This window comes from Thermobia domestica, chromosome 10 (genome assembly GCF_964235325.1).
Source record: "Thermobia domestica chromosome 10, izTheDome1.hap1.1, whole genome shotgun sequence".
Lineage (NCBI taxonomy): Eukaryota > Metazoa > Arthropoda > Insecta > Zygentoma > Lepismatidae > Thermobia > Thermobia domestica.
The window spans coordinates 120,841,803-120,862,726 of NC_137463.1; the positions used below are offsets into that span (position 1 = coordinate 120,841,803).

At 39.4% G+C, this 20,924-nt stretch overlaps 1 protein-coding gene across 1 annotated transcript in view; it reads left to right on the top strand.

The window, feature by feature from the left end:
• Nucleotides 1-11,829: 11,829 nt before the first annotated feature.
• Nucleotides 11,830-20,924, top strand: part of rept (RuvB-like helicase 2 rept) — a 53,459-nt gene continuing 44,364 nt past the window's right edge. Inside the window, exon 1 of the mRNA XM_081728515.1 lies at nt 11,830-11,978. Coding sequence (XP_081584641.1) covers nt 11,973-11,978 — 6 coding nt within the window. The 5' untranslated portion in view covers nt 11,830-11,972. The remainder of the gene's footprint in view (nt 11,979-20,924) is intronic.

A 20,924-nucleotide genomic window follows, 5' to 3' on the forward strand; every position in this document is an offset into this window, starting at 1 on the left:
AATTTACTTTTAAACATCGGACACCCTGTAAAACAGAGCATACTCTGTCCCAAACAGACGATGTGTCACAAACGAGTTCACATTTTCATTTGTAGGAATATTAAGATATAAGTTAGTCTAAAAACATAACCTTTTATATTTAATAATATTGTGTGATATGCAATATGGCGGAATTCAAGATCGGTTCCAAGGTGACCCCACTCCAAGTCAATGCAATAATACCAATTGTAACATTTTTGCCTCCATCCACGCACGTCGTTATTATTGTTCTGTCCCAATACTTTTCACTAACCCTGTATATAGCTCCACATGTGCCTTCTGACTGCAAAATTAGACTAATCGCTTTCACAGAATAATTTTCATACTATACTTTGATCTAGGGCTAGAAATCGAATTGTAGAACTAAGGGGACAATGAATAATATATAAAGTAACGAGAATACAGACTCCGAAAGACGGGAGTGCAACCTTACTTTAATTGAGAATGACTTATGTAATAGCATTTGTTGCAGAACAATCAACAACCAAACAAAACTTATATCACCATTCAAATTTCCTATTTGCTACTAATAACTACAGATATTTTTCCTTCTTTTGCACAAAACCACCAACTTACCAAAGGGACAATATACACTTGTGCATGCTCGATTTCCTCTCGTGCTTTGATCTCAGGCTTTTTAGCCGTGGAACCGGGCCCTTTTGACGCGGGGTTTTTTTCAGTCGGGACTATTTTACGCGTAGCACTTTCGACTCGAACGGTATTGGTGCGCGGCCGTTTTGACTCCGGACCTTTTGACCAGGGCACTTTTGAAACAGCGCCCTTTTGAAGGGCTCATTTGTCGCCGACTCCTTACCCGGGCTCTTTCTACTCGGGGCCGTTTTGACTTGGACCCTTTTGACTCGGCCCCTTTGGTCGCCGAGCCCTTTAGACGCGGGACCGTTTTTGACTAGGGCAGTTTTGTCATGGGGCCCTTTCGTCCGGGGCTCTTTTGACTCGGGCATTTTGGTCCTCGCCCTTCTGGCATAGAATATATATTCACCAGCTGAAATGCGTTGGGCAGGGAGAAGTTATGAGTAAATAGATGTTCAACGATCCAGGGCACAGTAAAAATACTTACGTAAGTGGTCATATATCTTTCTTTCTCCTGATTTCCACTCTTGATCTCAGGCTCTTTAGCCGTGGAATTGTATTTATCGGGCCTTTTATCCCGGGGTCTTTTTGACGCGGGGCTTTTTTAACACGGTCTTTTTTAACGCGGGGCCTCTTTTGACTAGGGACATTTTGTAGCGTGGCCCTTTCGACTCGGGAACTTTTGACACGGGACAGTCTTCACCCGTGCCCTTTCGATGCGGTGTCCTTTTTCACCGGGCATTTTTAGATAGGACCCTTTTGTCGCGACGACCTTTTGACTTGAGCACTTTTGACAGCGGGGCCCTTTTGACTTGGACCCTTTTGTCGCCGCTCCCCTTTGACCGGGGTCCAGTTTACTTGGGCATTTCTGTCTTCGCCTTTTTGTCCGTGTCCTTCTGACAGAACTATATATATATATATATATACATCAACTCTGTGTGGGGCAGGGCAGGGGCAGGTATGATTAAATACATGATCAATGACCAGGGCGCAGTAAAACTTGTTACACCACTGATCATATCTCTTTCTTTCTCCTGATTTCCAGTCCTGATCTCAGGCTTTGCCTGATCTTGAAATTATATTGCCGGGCCCTTTTGACGCGGAGCCTTTTGAGTTGGTCCTTTTTGACTCAGGGGTCTTTTGACTCGTCCCGTTTTAATGGAGGCCTTTTTGACTCGGGCTTTTTTTCGCGGTGCCCTTTCGCCTGTAACCCTCTTGACCCGGGACCGTTTTGACCCGTGTCCTTTTTGAGGTGAGGTCCCTTTTGACTCGGACATTTTTGATAGCGGCTTTTTGTCGCGACGTCCTTTTGACTCCGGCCCTTTTGACAGCGGGGCTGTTTTGATTCGGATCCTTTTGTCGCAGGGCCCTTTCGACCCTTTTTATTCGGACATTTCTATTCTTGTCTTTTGTCCGTGCCCTTCTGACCGTATATATATATAGATATATAGATATAGATATCTGCTGAAATGCGGGCGGCAGAGGGAAGGTATGACTTGGATGAACGATCAGGGCACAATAAAATTAGTTACGCCACTGGTCATATGTATCTTTCTCCTGGTTTTTACTCCTGATCTCAGGTTTTTTAGCCGTGGAATTGTATTTGGCAACTTCTTTGACGCGGGGCTCTTTTGACTTGGCTCCTTTTGACTCGGGGCTCTTTTGACTTGGCTCCTTTTGACTCGGGGCTTTTTTGACTCGGGGCCTTTTGCCGCGGGGTCATTTTGACTCGGGTCATTTTGACGCGGGACCGTCTTGATCTGTCCCCTTTTGAAACGGGGTCCTTTTTGACCCGGCTTTTTTGACATAAGGCCTTTTTGACTCGGCCTCTTTACTCGCAAGGATCTTTTGACCCATGTCTTTTTGAGGCGGTGTCCACTTTGTCCGTTTTTTTACATAGGGCCCTTTTGTCTCGGACTCTCTTCTCGCGATGATCTTTGACCCGGGCCCCTTTGACGAGGGGAACATTTTCACGCTGTGCATTTTCGACTCGGGCATTTTTGTCGCGGGGCCACTTTTGAACTCGCTCTTTTGACACGGGGCCTTTTAAAACCGAGCCCCGTTTTGACTCGGGCCTTTCTATCCTAGCCCTTTTTCGGGCCCTTCTGACATGGAACCATATATATATAACGCAGCAGTTGAAATGCGTGGGACAGGGGGGTATGAGAAATGGATTATCCAGGGTGCAGTAAAATTACATACGCCACTTTTCATATCTCTTTCCTTCTTTTCCCTCTACATTATATCTGGAGATGTATGTTCTGACTAATAGGTTAAACTGGCGATTTTAAAAAGTAAGAGGATATACGCTATCAATGATAAACTATGACTTTTAATATATATATATAGGGCAATAAATCAAAAAACTCTATATCGGTTTTTTGCCCCCCCCCCCGTTCGAAAAAATCCTGCGGGCGTTAGTGATTATCGTGTTGGTTAATTACTGTATTATATTGTGCTATACATGGAATAGATACTTCTGTGTTTTATTTAATAATAAGAACCTTATTTACATTTATTACAACCCTTGCTTGACGACAGCGAAACATACGTTCAGCATAAGGACAGTGAGACGAATGAAGTAATTCACGCATACATTTAGGACTTAGAAAAGTGTCCTGCGAACATGTCGTGTTCTGAAGAGTGAAAAGCGCTAGTAGCAGTTGTCAGCAGTTATTAACTTAACATATAAGAGAATAAAATGAAAAACTGAGAATACGAATCTTTTCAGAGATGATAGTGTACTGATGCTTCAAATCTTTTCCTTTGCTCCCTATATCTACGTTATTTCCCTAGTCAAAATAAAAACTGTTCAAAATTAATCACAATTTCTTATGCAACCATTCCTTCCTTGGAGTACTGCGCGGTTACATACCCGTCACGGCGATGTAAAGGCACTTTTGGCGACGAGGATACATACTGTATGATATCGGTTCCTACGGGCGGTGCGTTGAATTGAACTTCGAGCATTCTGCCCTCAATGTTAAATCGTCTATAATGACGAGTGATTTCATTGCGAACAGTAAAACCCGATTCAGCCATGGTTAAAAATGAAAACAAACAGGTACAATTGCGATAAATGTGTAAGGGAAAAAGGAATTGAGCAGCGTGAATTTACTACAAAAGAAAAGAAGAAAGAAAAATCTTAATCACCTGATAAACAGGAAATCATAACATTCATGATAAATAATTAACTAAGTAATTCATGTAAAGGTCCTGAGTTTGATTCCTGGCGGTGACGTTCAGAATCTCATTATGAAAGCACGTGTACTAGAAATCAAAGTTTTTTTTAAAAAAATAATTATGTTACTGAAATGAGTGTTTTATTGCTGTCAAACTCGAGACCATTACATCAGCATTTAACTGACCTACCATTCTATAGTGATAAAAAGAATGCATGAAATGAATGAATGCTTTAACAGTGCTGAGATGTGACAAAGTACGCGTAAGCATTTTTTTCCACTCACAACGACCTTTAAATGATGCGTTTGCAAGTTGAAGAGATTCACCAAGCATTAACGTTATACATACGTAATTGTCGAAACAAAATCTGTATAGCGTTTTTTTTTTATTATTGTGACTAAGCGGTTAGCGTACATGGTTCGGACGTGGAAGGCCCTGGTTCAATCCTCGGTGGGTTTGCTTTCCACGTCGGGGGCATGTCAAGCCTTTTCTGTAATTTAATATTCTCACGCGTTATCATACATTCTTTTCAAAACTAAGCTAAATGGTTGACGTACACACCTCATAATACATAAACGTACATAAATCGTCTATAATGACGAGTGATTTCATTACAAACAGTAAAACCCGATTCGGCCATGGTTAAAAATGAAAACAACAAACAGGTACGGTAAAACAAATATGTAATGGGAAAAAGGAATTGTGCAGCGTGAATTTACTACAAAAGAAAAGAAGAAAGAAAAATCTTAATCACCTGATAAACAGGAAATCATAACATTCATGATAAATTCTTAACTAAGCAATTCATGTAAAGGTCCTGAGTTTGATTCCCTGGCGCTGGCGTTCAGAATCTCATTATGAAAGCACGTGTACTAGAAATCAAAGTTTTTTTAAAAATAATTATGTTACTGAAATGTGTGTTTTATTGCTGTCAAACTCGAGACCATTACATCAGCATGTAACTGACCTACCATTCTATAGTGATAAAAGAATGCATGAATGAATGTTTCAACAGTACTGAGATGTGATAAAGCACGCGTAAGCATTTTTTCTACTCACAACGACCTTTAAATGATGCGTTTGCAAGTTGAAGAAATTCACCAACCATTAACGTAACACATACGTAATTGTCAAAACATAATCTGTATAGCGTAAATCTTTTAACCAAATATTCATGCACTCTATTTTTATTTAAGCGGTTAGCGTACAAGCTTCTAACATGGAAGGCCCTGGTTCAATCCTCGGTGGGGTTTGCTTTTCACATCGGATCACTGTCAAGCCTTTTCTGAAATTTAATATTCTCATGCGTTATCATACATTCTTTTCAAAACTAAGCTAAATGGTTGACGTACACACCTCTGGCCTTGGTTCAATCCCGGACGGTTGCTCGAATATCACGTTAAGCTGAAGGGGACGCTAAACAAAAATAATGCTTTCAAAGGGAATCGAACCATATTATTCTCAGGCATAGTTTCTGAAATTTTGTAATGCATTCTTTTCAAAACTAAGCGCACACATTTTCTGGCCATGGTTCAATTCCCGACGGGTGCTCAGATTCAACATTAAGCTGAAGGGACGCTAAACATATCATTTCTCGTGCTTAGTTTTAATGTGTGGGGATTCCTGATTCGATCTCGTGAGTTTATTCGAGGTACTCTCACTTTCCCATTCCACTAATTCTTTCATAGCCTAAATATTTCGTACTAAAAGTAAAACAGTGTATGAGTGATCCACCCCCACAAATATGAAATAAAAATGATTTTCGAATCTTGTGTGAAAAATAAAATCTCACTGAACTTACCTCAAATTCAATGAACGAAAAATCGGTGCAGTAAAGTTTAAATGAAGACACTTCTAAAAAAGTCTACCTTCTCACTTGACAGTTGAGAGCGGTGTAGGATTTGAAAAATGAAATTTAGATTTTTATTTAGGTCGCTGTGAAAACGACGTCATCATCAACCAATCAGAAACGAGGAAATTTATAAAATGACATCACAACGAACCAATCAAAACGCTCGCTGCTTTTGTCATGAATCACGAACCAAAACGATGTGTAACAATCGATCGTGACGTCATTCACGTTACTCAATAGTTACAACAAGTATGGCAATTCCGATCATGACATCATCCAAATGATTTCTACATGTCACTACTTGTCGTAACTGTGACGACATTTCAGTTTCCTCATATTCCATACGAGAATGTCAATGTTTGCTTTTTTCATGAATCATGCTGACACGTTCGTAGTAAAACAAAAGTAATGCGATCCGCTGACGTTTGCATTTTCAATCATATGTGCTTCTATGTCAACACAAAAAAAAAGTCTATCAGCATTTTATTTTAATCCACGAACGGATGCGTTACACTGTCAGATTTATTTTCTTAAAGTATATGTGTATCCTTTTCAAGAACCATTGTTCGAAACCCACCAAGCACTATTAAAATCGAATTCATTCATAGCTAAGCGGTTAGCATACACATCTTTGGTTTGAAAGACCTGAGTTCGATTCCTGGAGAAACATTTCTTAGGATTTTTCTAAAACTTGGTTTAAATTTCTAGTTCGAAAATTTTAAAAGTTTAGTTCGATAAAAAGTTTGATTTGAAAATTTTTAGATGTGATTTACATCTTTAGTTCGAAACTTTTGTTTTTAAAAAATGTTTTAGTTCGACAAAATTTTGTTTCAATTTTTTTAGTTCGAAATTTTTTTGTTTAATTTTTTTAGTTTGAAATTTTTTTGTAATTTTTGTTTCGAAATTTTTAGTTCGAAACTTTTGTTTGAAATTTTTGTTTCAAAATTTTTAGTAACAAACTTTTTTGGTTCGAAAATTTTTAGTTTTGAAATTTTTTTAGTTCCAAAAATTTTTAGTTTAAAATTTCTTGCACTCTGCGGAACCGTTTCGAAAAGAATCGGAGCAGTTTAGGTAAGAAAAAATCTGGCAACACTGTTTCCATTAATGAAGCGCTTACTGAGCGTTTAAAAAAAATCGCTGAAACTCACAACAATGTGTTATAAGAAATCTACAAGCGACACCCCTCTTTCACCATTGTTACTTCCAGAGACATAGGCTACTAATTCAAGGACAGGATCTCCATCAAGGTAAGAAAGCTGGTAATCATCTTATCTGCCAAAGAGAATGATAATATTATGTAAACTTCAGTACAATATCATGATACCAAAAAAGGGTTATTTAAGGATGGGGTTGAACCCTCCATGGGAACTTTAAGGATAACCATAAAAGGGAACTAAATTCTAAAATCCAGGATCGCCGTCATATCGCTCTATATTTCACTCATGGGCTGTGGGGGGACTAAGATCATGTGACTTCTATCAACCAATCAAAATTGATGTACCAAAACATTCATCTTACCTGTAAAATGGAAACAAATGAGTGAGGGGGTTTTCCCATGTAATCTGTTCACCGTGTGGCGGGTCTAAAATCATGTGACCTCTATCAACCAATCAGAATCGAGATACCAAAGTATACATCAGAAAGGACACCCTAATTTCAAAAATCCTAGGATCTAAAATCACGTGACCTCTATCATCCAATCAGAATCAAGGTACCAAAGCACTCATCTTACCCGTAAAAGGAAACGAATTAGTGATGGATTTCCCCGCAAGGGTAAAACATGACGTCATACCATGTGACCTGTTCAGCGTGTAGCGGGTCTAAGATCATGTAACCTCTATCAGCCAATCAGTATCGTAGTACCAAAGTACTCATCAAAGAGGATACCCAAATTTCAAAACCCAGGGTCAATCATGTGACCGCTATCAACCAATCAAATTCAAGGTACCAAACCACTCATCTTACCCATAAAAGGGAACGAATTTTAAAAAATCCCTGAGCCTAAGATCATGTGACCTCTATCAGCCAATCAGCATCGTGGTACCAAAGGATTCATCTTACCCGTAAAAGGGAACGAATTTTCAAATATCCCAGGGTCTAAAATCACGTGACAGCTGTCAACCAATCAGAATCACACATTTTACCCATAAAAGGGAACAAATTAGTGAGGGATTTCCCCGCGGGGTGACTCATGACGTCATACCACGTGACCTGAAAATTTGAATTTCCCGCGTGGGCGGGGCCTAACGTCACGTGACCTCTCTCAGCCAATCAGAATCGAGAAAATTTTTGCTGACTCGGCTAGCCATACGCCGATCCCTACTACTTTTATTCTTAAGCCATGTTTGGAACTCCAGGTGGAAAAATGGTGAGAACTGAAATGAGTTGGGGTATAGCTAGTTGAGGGGAGGGAGAAGTAATATAGAAGGCTAAATCATCACAATAGGAAAGAACCTGTACAATGTTACTGGTTTGGCGAAGAATCGAGGCCAGAAGGAGATTGAACAAAAGAGGAGATAATACAAAACCTTGAGGAAGACCTTGGGAAGTGGTGCGACCTTCAGAGAGTTGGGAACCGAGGCGAAGATACAAGGTAGGTTGGACCAGAAGGTTGTAAATGATACGGAGATATTTCGAAGGGATGCCTTGTTGCCAAAGTATATCTATGAGATCATAAAGGGAACAGAGTCATAAGCCTGAGAAAGGTCAATGAATACGGCAAAAACAAACTGGGTAGGGAAAAAGCAAGCCAAATATCAGAGATAAGAACTGATAGACAGTCAGAAACACTAGAACCAAGTCGACAACAGTATTGTTGTTTGTAAAATAAAAGGTGGTGTTCACAGAACCATTGGAGGCGTTGTTTCAGGAGATGTTCGAAGACCTTTAAAAGACATGAGGAGAGGGCAATAGGGAGGCGATGTTCAGCGATACCTGGTTGTTTTGTGGGTTTGAGGATGGGAATAATAACAATCTTTCCACGGAGGGGGAATTCGTTCAGAAGACCATGCAGTGTAAAATAAGGCGAGTAGGAAGTTCTGGTACAGTGGAGGAAGATTTTGTAGGTGTCGGTAATGTATGCCGTCTTTGCCAGATGAAGAGTTGGGTAGACGGGATAAGATGGGAGAAACTTCAGACATAGTAAAAGGAAGATGGATAGGGGTAGATGGTTCTGGAGAATATAGAGAGAGCCAGAGAGGAGGGAAGAGACACGTGGATGGTGCTAACTGGGAATGGAATTGATGGAGCCAGGGAGAGGAAATAGAGTCACCAGAGGGAGGATGACACGTCTTGTTACGAAGGGACCGGTAAAATTTCCAAATGGAGGATAAAGAGGAACCATAACGTAGGTTGGAACAAAATTGTCGCCAGGCATTACGACGGGTTTGTTGAAGAATACGGGTCGTAGTGGCTTGGGTTTGTTGATATACCAGGAAATTGGAATAGGAGCGAGTGGCGAGGTATGTTTTACGGGCTTGACGCCGTCGGAAAATCCATTGCTGACATTCTCTAGTCCACCATTTAGGATAAGGAGGATGGACAATAGAGGAACGAAGGGAGGGAGAGGGATCAGGGTGGGAGTGTGATACTGCCTGGGAAAGGCGAGAACAGAAAGCAGCGTGAAACTGGAGAGGATCACTAGACGAGGGAGGGGGAGAGAAATGATCAAAGCAGGAAGAATAAAGGTATCAATCGAGGTTAGTAGAATATGGGCGACCTATAGGGAAGGAGGATGGAAAGGGAGGAGAAGTAGAGTTATGTAAAATGATGGGGAAGTGATCACTGCCGTAGGGGTCGGAAGAAACAGTCCATGTAAGGTGGCTAGAGTAAGCAGGAGAACAAAAGGGGAGACGAGGAGCGGTAGGAAGTTCATGGGGACGGGAAAGACGTGTAGGAGTGCCAGTATTCAGAAGAGTACAGGGTAAGGTGGGAAGTAGGCAATACAGGGCAGAGCCAGCGGGGTTGGAAAAAGGAGCCCCCCAGAACGGGTGGTTACAATTTACAATCCAGGAAGGGGGAAGGAAATTAAAAAGATAGAGCCAGAGATGATCAGGAAGGTGAACATGAGGAGGAATGTAAAGGTTAACCAGGGTGAGTGAGTGAACGGTGACCATTTGACATTGAACTTCTGGGTATTGGATGGGAGGAGGGTGTAGAACGTAAGGTAAAGAATTATGAATGTTGGGAGAGAGTACCACTCGACCGTCTGGGCGAAAATCATGAAGCCAATGGTAGGAAGGGGTGATAAAACTGTAGGAATCTGTAAGCCAGGTTTCTTGGAGTAAGAGAAAAGACGGATGGAATAGATATATGAGGTGATGTAAGGTATACATTTTGCTGCGAGAACTCCTCATGTTCCACTGTAAGAGATTAGAAAAGCAGGAACCAGATGATGTTATAGTGAATGTGATTGTAATTGCTTGAGTATGGTGATGCAAGATTTATAGTCGGGAGGAGAAAATGTGTTATTTATCCTTTCTAAAATAGAAAGGATAGAAAAAACAGCGGAGGAAAAAGAAGGTATAGGATCTGCCGCAGTTGACGGTTTCTGAAAAGCTGTGACGGTGCTGGGAAGGGGAGAAAATGCTAAAGGGGATCCTTCAAGTGCAAGAGATGGGGACGGGCAGAAAGAGAAGCCGAAGAGTGAGGACTAAGAGAGCGCTTTTTTCTAACACCGGAAGGAGAGGAAGGAGAATGTGAAGTGGAAGGCCGAGAAATAACAGCTGAATATGAAAAGTAAGCGGAGGTAGGGATAGAGGACGGAGTAAAGCTAGAATTGGCAAGAGAGGACGAAGTAGAATGGGGAGGTGGATCTCCCTTTAAGGAGCGTTGTGCAGGGGTCGTGGTTAAATAGCGTCGTTTGGCATCGGTATAGGATAGATGTTCTGTAGCCATCAGAGTATTAGTTTGAATTTGTATGAGGCGTTCAGGACACTGAGGGAAGGTAGCCACGTGGTCACCAGCACATTGCTTGCATTTGGGAGGTGCAGAGCAGGAGGAAGAAAGGTGGCCGGTTAGGCCGCACGTAACACAAGATTGTTTACTACGGCAGGCGTGCTTAAAATGGCCGTAAAATAGGCAGTTAGTACATTGCTTTAGTCTCGAAATATATGTTTCAACGGGAAGGTGAAAATAGAAAAGGTTGCAATGGGAGGGGAGAGTGTTGGCATCGAAAGTAACTACGATTATTCCGGTGGGGATGGAAGAGGATGTAGAATCCGTAACAGAAGGGTAAGAATGGGAGGTTGGAGGTAAAGAAGAGTCAGATGTATGGGGAACTGAGGAAGCATCAGACGAAGGACGTTTACGAAACATGCGGCGAACATATAAGATTGGAGCGCTACTGCGTAACGCAGTGATGAGTTCATCGTCCGTTAAGGACGGATCGACTCCTCGTAAGATACCCTGACAAGAAATGGCGTAATTCGGAATGTAAGTACGCCAATTACGTGCCGCTAGTAAAGGATGCTGAAGGAAATCGTTGGGTTCTTTGCCATTACGAAAAAAGACCTTTAAACCCTGAGGGCCAAGAGTGCGAATATCAGTTACATCTGTTAGATTATTATTATATAAGAGTCTACCTAGTTTCATAGGATGCTGTTTGCTCAAAGCAGACGTGGAGGACACGTGGACGACATAAGGTCCTAGATGGTGAGTTTTATAGCTGTTATTGGTAGTATGTGCATAGGGCACACTTGATACATGTGAATTGGAATTAGTAGACGATGAAGTATCCATATTAGTGGATTGAAGCACGTGTCCGTCTGAGGAGGCTGCCATATTTGGCAGCGACGAAAGAGAAAAAAATAAATAAAAAACCTTTCACTAATGCACAACACACGTAGTAAATAAAAGGAGAAGAACACCACACAAGTCAAGTACACTATAACGCGAGAACAACGTAACTAGTTATCACTCGAAATCGGCTGTAGTCCTATCACAGGTGTACACTCATTCGAAGCGAAATCAGAACTCCTGCACAATATCCTATTTTGTTCTCATTTCGTTCCTGGATTCATCCTGGACAATTTGGGCCTTACGCACAGTCGTTCTGACGCGTGATTACTGCCGTACTAAAAAGTTTACTAATATATGTGTCCTGCAATAGTCAAGTCTTTAGTATGACTCTAATCATACTTCAATACGACTTTGCATAAGATGGCTCATCTTTAAAAGTGTAGTTCCCAATTTTCTGCTTGGATTGCTCAATTGACATGTGTCTGTAGCGTCAAAACATTGAGGGTGAGAGATGGAATTGCAACACTAGAAACAAAAGAATATCGATAAACAAAGCACGTTTGTAACCATGGCGGTATGTAATTTCTTAATATTATTTTAAGGTGTCATTGTACAAACTATTGTTGTCATTTAATATTTTGTATTGAGTAGTTCATAATGTATCTATGTACAGAAGTACATATGAAATTTGAAATTTTCATGTCCCTTTGAGAGAAAATTTGAGATACGTTGTTCGTTCTCCTAGAACGTTTCGTTCCACGTGAATTTGTCAGTCGTAATACAGAAATAGTTAAAATTTTAAAAAAAGTGTACGGTTTAGACTGATGAGCTATCGGCACAAAGAAAATAACAAATATATATTTTAAAGATACCGTGCTGGTAAAGGTTTAGCACACCCTTCGAAATAACTGTTGAAAACTAGAATTTTTCACTAATTTCCTTATTATTGTGCTAGACAACATACATTACTCCATTTAGAGCAGAGAAGATTCAAAGGGACCAAGTAATTGTTAAAAAAAAAAAAAAAAAAGGATTAACTTTACAACTCCCACTCCAGCAGGTATACTCACTCAGAAACAAGAAATTACACACTAATTTTATGAAAATGGATCAAAGCTTACTTAACCTTAAGCTAACCCGTTCCTAACCCTTACCCTACTTATTTATACCTTACTCTACTACACTTTTTAAAAGGGCCCTACTTATCAATGCGCAACTAAAGCCTGTCTTGTAAAGTTTGCCACCAATATATATATATATATATTACTTTTCTACGATTTGCGTATAAGTACGGCGTCCAGATATATGGCATTCGAACTACAGTGCAAAAAGCAAACAAACCTATGCTAAGTCTCTAGTGAAAAGCAAGAATGCTATCTAACCGAGTCACGGCAGGGCTAAGAAGTTGGTCCCGCATTATAGCGCGGGAATGTTTATTAAGGGAGCAGGCACGTCAGCGACGGTGGGTATACGCATGCGTGGATAGTGAAAACAAGTGGTTTTTGGCAACGATAGAGTTTCAGTAGCACTTGTCATGGTTTCACGCTACTAACGCTCAACTTGTAAACATAAAATAGGGTTTCTGTACATTGTGCAAAACTTCACCGCCAGTGGAACATAGTATCTAGTACCGTCATCTTTCATATGCATTCAATTTATTTGATCCGTTTTAAAAACACTTGTAATAATTTTATACTAGTAACGCTACACTTGTAAACCTAAATTACTGCTGTAGTATTTTGCATCTAAGGGAGGCACGGTGGCTCAATGGTAGAGCACCTATCTCTGGTGCGTGAGGACCCTAGTTGGATCCCCGGCCAAGTAAGTTTGTGGTGGACATCATCTTGTTTATAGGTTTTCTCCGACTACTCCCGTTTCCTCCCACTTTCTCATTTCACCAGTTCTTCCGTCATGAATCACTTGTCTTATCGACTCTCTTAACCTAAAGGGCATAGGCGTGGGACGTTAGAATGAAAGATTTCATTTCATTTTTACTTTGCATTTAATTTAGTCGCCTACAGAAATTTGTTCATTATAAATATGTCCTTTCATTCAGAGTACTGAATTTTACTTTACATTTTCCAAAATGTGGTGTACCAAACTTAACCAGCACAAAAGATGCATTTCATTATGGGCTTTCGGAATCATTATACTATTTGATGTAGCTTTTTTCTTGCGCCTAGTCTCCCACTGATATACAATATAAATGAAAAATGATAATGGTTACATTTTGTTGTTGTTAAAAATAAGCGTGTTATTCTGCTTTAGTACAACATGTGCATTCATGAGTTGTCATTGCGAAATGGACTTTTACTCCATTCGATGCTCCTTAAGGAAGTTGTTGCATGTCTGGGTTACTTTAGGAGGGTGTATCCCTTACCAGGGTTGGCTGGTTTAAACCAGCTGGTTTTTTCATAAAAACCAACTGGTTTAAACCAAAAAACAAAAAAATGTTCGTAAAAGTGTAAGTGTTTGTAAAATTTTGATGAACACACATTTGTGGGTTATCACGTTTCACTCCCGTATATTATTCGTATAATATTCAGACCTAAATTCCCCATTCATTACTCAAAAAGATTATACTACAAAAGCAACTTTTTTAAGAAGTTTATAAATGTTTATTTTGTGATTTTTTTGTAGTTGTTATTATTGTTATGTAATTGCAATCGAAGAAAAATTCTAAATGTTGTTTCGTTTCAATGTTTACTATTGATAAAATACATCGAAAATGCCGTACTTTTGTGTGTGTGTGTGTGGGGGGGGGTCATACAGACCCCACGAGAGGCATTTAGTGAAATAAGTATGTTTGGTATCTATTTATGTATAAATGAGTTTGAGCCAAAGTGGACTCAAATAATTCGTATCTTTATTCACTTTTCTTATTGATATGCAGATTAAGTCGGTGTATTTCTTTAATTTAGACCAATAAAAGTCGTTGTTAACTAACTTGAACTAAATTAGTTCTTCTGTACTCCGTAGTACTTTCAAATTGTTCATATGTAATTCTGTGTAATGGTTTCACTTGTGCAACTGTTTATCTTTTTGTCCTTCTGAAATGACTCTTGACAGTTATATTAAGAAGCATGTAAAGATCAGTACAACGTATTTTTTTTTTTATCAGGATTCCTTCGTGAGTGAGTCGGCAGACGTATCGCATTTGTGGCCAATTAGTCCTGGTTCCGAGTTCAAATGGAGGACAATTTCTCTCGGATGTAACTCGAGAAGCGGTTTTTATTCCGCTGTAAGCTTATGTGACCCCTTCCAGCATAACCCGGTTGTTGCGTAATAACATTAAGACGAAACAAACTTATTTCTGTCCATATATGATATGAATATATAGAGCAAATTATTTAAACCAAAAAAAACGGTTTTTTTGGTTTTTTTAATAAAAACCATGGTTTTTGCCAACCCTGTCCCTTACGGTAAATGACACTTGAAAAAGCATGAACCGCTTGTGCTAGGTGGTCGCTAAAAGTAAGAATTCGATCTAACTGGGATTTCCATAGGGTGTAGGTGCATAAAATAGTACTTACATAAGAAGTAAGATTACATACAACATCACTTTTTATAAACTGTTGTCAAATAAAGTAATACATTTGTTTCGTAAGTTTTACAAATTTATAACAGCGCCAAGGTAAGTTTCGTTCATCATAATAATGATAATTTTACTTACGACTTTACATTCGTACAAACAACATTATTGTAGGTGTCAGGGCTGGCTTGAACCAAGGTAGTTTAAACCAACTGGTTTCTTCAAAAACAAAAACAAAAGCAAAAATTAAAAAAAAAAAAAACTGGTTTAAACCAAAAACAGGAAAAAGAAAAATGCTTTAAATCGTGTGAACTTCATAGTGATGTTTCCACATATCAAACCATCTACATTAGTTTTATCTCCTTTTCACATTTTAATCAAGACGTCCCGTGTTCACTTCTCGGTCGAACCACAACCCTTCTTTCAAATGTAAACTAAGTTGCTGTTCGCATGTCACCTCAAGCGAAGTCTTCTTGATAACCTCGGTATTACATAAGGGTGTTAAGCCTACGAAATATACGAAACGAAACCAAATTGTATTTCTGCTTGCCTGAATGCCTGTTATTTTATAAAGGAGCTAAGGTTGCTTAAATATATTGATAGAAATTGGCAAAATTTATGAGCTGCCTACGTAGCCAACATTAGCTTGGATTGGACTTCGTTTAAATTTTATTGAATTTTATTTACATACTAAATTTGTAATTTAATACCTCAGTTTTAACATACTGATTATGATACGTTGACCTTAAAATTTTACATATAAAAACATTTAAAATAATAATAGGATTTTCCTATTGGCTAAGGCGGGAGTATCCCGATTTATATATGATTCTGTATAATGTTTTTACTTGTGTAACTATTTTTCTTTTTGTCCCTCTGAAATGACTCTTAACAGTTACATTAACAAATAGGCCTATGTGAAGATCAGTATAACGTATTTTTTATCAGAAGTCCTTTGTGATTGAGTCGGCAGACTCATCGCATTTGTGACCAATTAGTCCCAGTTTCGTGTACAAATGGACAATTTCTCTTGGATGTAAGCCGCGAAGCGGTTTGGATTCACTTTAAGCTTATGTGACCCCTTCCATCATAACCCTGTTGTTGTATAATAACACCAAGGCGAAACAAACTTACGGTATTTCTGTCCATATGTAATATATAAACATAGAGCAAATTATTTAAACGAAATAAACCTGGTTTAAACCGAAAAAAAAGGTTTAAACAAACAAAAAAAATTTTTTTTCTTTGTTTTTTCAATAAAAACCATGGTTTTTGCCAACCCTAGTAGGTGTGCATATCAAGTGCTCCACGACGAAAAATTAATTACTATATATACATAATTCTAATGCTTTTGAAATTCTTAATTGTATGAATGACCTTCGACCTGTATTAGGTATGCTATTCATGGGCCACCAGGAAGTTTGGAAACCAAAACTTATTATATTGTTAAGCTGGGCAAGTAGTTTATATGACTTACGCGCTAATCGCGCTAGGACAAGTAGGTGCACAGCACAATATGGTTGCAAGTAGTGGTTGCGCAGTATAAATTGAGAGCTTACACAAAAACCAGATACAAGCTGGTTCGGTGTACTTCCATGACCATGTAAGTTCACTTTAGCAAATGAGGAAAACTCTACCAATATTAAGATCTGCTATGGGAACAGTTATATTTTATGGCAAACTCTATTCAATGTTCTTATTTAGTGGTCTGATTGCAAGTGATTTGAATACGTGAATTGTCACGCAAACAACTAACAATAAATCGGTACAATGTAAAGCAATAATGGTGTCCATTTACGTGTGTGCTATCCTCTCACCTAATAATATGTAACATACGGTAACTTCTGTAAACTCTTCATGCAGCGAACCGGTATCGCCGTAAATGGGGTGGGACTTTAAGGGCAGCTTGATAGGCCCTATATGACCGTTTATTTACATGTTCTCTGCCCTCTCAGTTGCGAATACTGTTATAGATTTCGGAGTTGAGTAATGAGAGTGTTGGAAGAGGACGATTGATGGACATCATCCTTAGTTTGAGACGAATGAGCACGATTCTGTCCTGACTTCTTAATGGGTTCAGTTTTCTTTCTATTTACATATATACACTCTGTTTCAAATATACGAGGGTCACTACGAAAGTTTTGAGATACGCATTGTTGTGGCACAGTATTTGAATTCCAACAATTACGTTCGGTAGTGGTATCCAGAGCGAAGAAGCGAAGCAAGTTTCAACTCGCCTCGCTTAATCGGCGTGGCCGTATCGCCTTCACTTGTTTGTTGATGTGAGCAGTATTCGGCTGTCTAGAATGGAGCTCGAAAGGGAACATTTCAGGCAATGATCCTTTACAATTTCAAAAGTGGTTTGAACGAGACACAAAGCCTTGACCGTTTGCAGGGGGCATTTGGGGACCTTGCTCCTTCCCGTGCTACAATTTCTCGGTGGTTTGGTGAATTCAGAAGAGGTCGGACATCGCTTAAAGATGAAAAGAGAGCTGGTAGCCCGGCAACAGCTGTGTCAGATGAAAACATTGGCGCTGTGGAACAAATGATTCGAGAAAGTCCTCGAACAACTTTCAAGGACATTGAATCTACAGTGAACATTGGATCGCCAGCAGTAACAAAAATTCTTCATTATCATCTTCGGCTCAGGAAGGTTTCATCTCGTTGGGTGCCTCACACTTTGGCAGAACAGCAGAAGCCCATGCGTGTGAAATGGTGTGAAGAAATACTTGCAAGATTTGATGGAGGCAATTCTCGACGCGTCTCTGACATTGTTACTGGTGATGAGACTTGGATCTAACAATTTGACCCTGAAAATAAACGTCAGTCTACAGTTTGGATCTTTCCAGACGAAAATCCACCCACGAAAGTGAAGCGACCGTGAAGTGTGGGAAAGAAGATGGTCGCAACTTTCTTCTTCAAATCTGGCCATGTTGCAACTGTTCTACTTGAAGAACAAAGGACTGTTACTGCTCAGTGGTACACGACTGTTTGCCTAACAAAAGTGTTCCACAAGCTTCTGGAACGGCGTCCAAGAAGTGGATTGCGTGGGATCCTGCTTCATCATGACAACGCATCCGCACACACGGCCAACATTAAATTCAGTTTTTAGAATCTACAGAGGTCAAACTTATGATTCATCCGCCGTATAGCCCTGACCTGGCCCCGTGTGATTTTTTTCTGTTCCCCAGGACCAAAGATCGCATGCGTGGGAAGAGATTTTGCAGCCCTGAAGAAGCTGTAGTGGCTTACGAGAATGAACTTTCAACACTTGAAGAAAAAGACTGGCAACACTGCTTCCAAAAGTGGTTTTCGAGGATGCAAAAGTGTGTATAGTGTAATGGTGAATACTTTGAGAAAATGTAAGTGTTAAATTGATTTTAAGTGTGTAAGTTATTTCACATCTCAAATTTTTCGTAGTGACCCTCGTAATATACGTATTTCGAATGAATATATTTATTAAACTTTAAGACATACGAATATGACATTTTACACACACATTTACGAACCTCTCAAGTTCAAATTACAGGTGTTCAATATGTCCTCCATCAGCGACACTAACAATATCACATCAATACTCAAATTCCTCCCATACTCGAACAAGCATGTCCTGCAGTACGGATCCGGTTCATCAACTCTTCCAGGTTCTGTGGAAGTGGCGGTACATAAACGTTGTCTTTAACGAAACCCCACAGGAATAAGTCACAGGGTGTTAAATCCGGTGACCGTGGAGGCCAGCTCCTTGACAACCAGTCTAACTGTTCGGTAGAGTTTCATTCAGATATTCACGCACTTGGCGACTCCAGTGAGGGGAGTCCCGTCTTGTTGAAAAATGAAGCTTCTTCGTGCAACCTCAGAAACAACCAGTTTTGTAACATAACGAGATCTGCTGACTGTTAACCGTGTTTCCATTAAAGAAGAGTGGTCCGTAAACAGATGATCGGGATATCGCACAAAACACATTGACTTTGGGCAGAATCTCGTACATGTTCATTGACTGCATGTGGGTTCTGTAGGCCCCAAATTCGAACATTTTGTTTGTTTACCTGACCACTGACACGGAAAGTAGCTTCGTCACTGAACACGATGCGTTGTGCAAAAGTGTTATCATTGTCAATAGCATCCAGAATCTCGTTACAAAATGCCACACGTTTCCGTTTGTCATCAGGACGCAGAGCTTGTAACAGCTGTAACTTGTACGGCTTCATATCCAACCGACGTCCAAAACACGCCAAATTGTTGTTGTCGGCACTTGTAACTCCCGACTGGAACGACGAGTTGATTTTGAAGTACTACGTTGGAAAGCAGTTTTAATTCGTGCAACATTTTCTTCAGGAACACGAGGGCGGCCAGGACTCTTTCCTTTACATACACATCCACTGTATCTACAAACTGTCGATACCATCTGCGAATGTTCCACCCATTCGAAGGATCAATTTGGTACCTCAACCTGAAACGTCTTTGCACTGTAATTACGGAATTGCACTTCACAAACTCGAGAACACAAAATGATTTCTGCTGCGGAGTATCCATTTTAAACATATGACGGTTACCAAGCAAAACAGAAGACAACTGACATCTAGCGGCTATTAATATAAACTAGACTACAGCGGTCGATAGTTTGGACAAAATAATTCTTCGTAATACGTATATTATTTTTGAAACGTACTGTATATAGATCAGCTATGAAACAAAAACATAAATAAATATAAAAATTTTAAAAAACGTACCAATTTCTTGGTTCTCGTCTTTCGTTTCTGTTGTTCATTGTTACTCCGGGGACGTGTGCTCTTGTCGACAGGTATATCATTTTGGTATACCTCCAGTTCTCCTTGACCACGTTGGCCTCACGCTGATCCTTCGGTGAGGGCGTGACTACAGGATTGCTGGAGGTTATGATTACAAACAACAGCCAATATCACTTTCAATGTGAAGAAAGGGATTACAGAAAATCCCTCCTTCTCTTAAAACAAAAAAATTACTTTCAATAAGAGTTTATGTGCCATGTTTAATCATCTTAACTTGGTAGCTTCGTGATATGCTATATTTTTATATAAATTTTGAACCCCCTCTCCTAGGACACACTTTTGAATCACAGCAATATGATAATAACCCAGCTTGAAATAGGTATAAACTGTGTTTTAAAATTCACTTCAAACTTTTCGACCATTTCTCCGTGATACGATCGCAAACAACAGGCAACATCGCTTTTAATGTTGAGAGAAAAATTTTAAAAAAAATGGGAATTCTTAAAAGTTCCGAAACAGTTGTCTACTTATTTTTAATGAGGAGTTTATATATAGGGTTCTTACTGGTCAGGGAAATCAAGGAAAACTCAGGGAAAATGGTGCAGGTCAGGGAAGCTTAGAGAAAAAGACTGGAAATCAGGGAAAGTCAGGGAAATTTTATAAAATATATGTTTTCTAATATACCAATTTGACCTTAGCCAACTATTATAATGAACGTTGTTCAGATTTTATGGAAGGTAAGTGCGTATGAGCAATTGATTACTATTTGTCTCTATAGAATAAATGTTCTGATAAATATTCCTTATTTATATGTCAATGTCATCAGACACCATGATAGTCAGAGAATTTCCTGCCAAAGGTCAGGGAAAGTCAGGGAAATAGATTTCTCCAGGTCAGTAGGAACCCTAATATACCAAGTTTCATCTTCCTAATTTGACAGGATCGTAAAATACTCAATTCTTTGCATAGATTTTGACTCTCTGCTAGTTCCGTCCCCTGTAGAATACGCATTTTAATCAAACTAATATGATAAAAACATAGTTCGAGGTACGTAGTCACTACATCCAAAAATTCATTTTAAATGGTTTAACCGTTTCCTCATGATGTGATCACAATCAATATTCTCGTTGATTCTTATATGATTGATTACAGTTGAACACTGTTACAACGAATTTGATCGAGCGCAAACAAAATTCGTTATGCATGATTCCCAAACGTATTTTTTAAATGGTATTCCGTT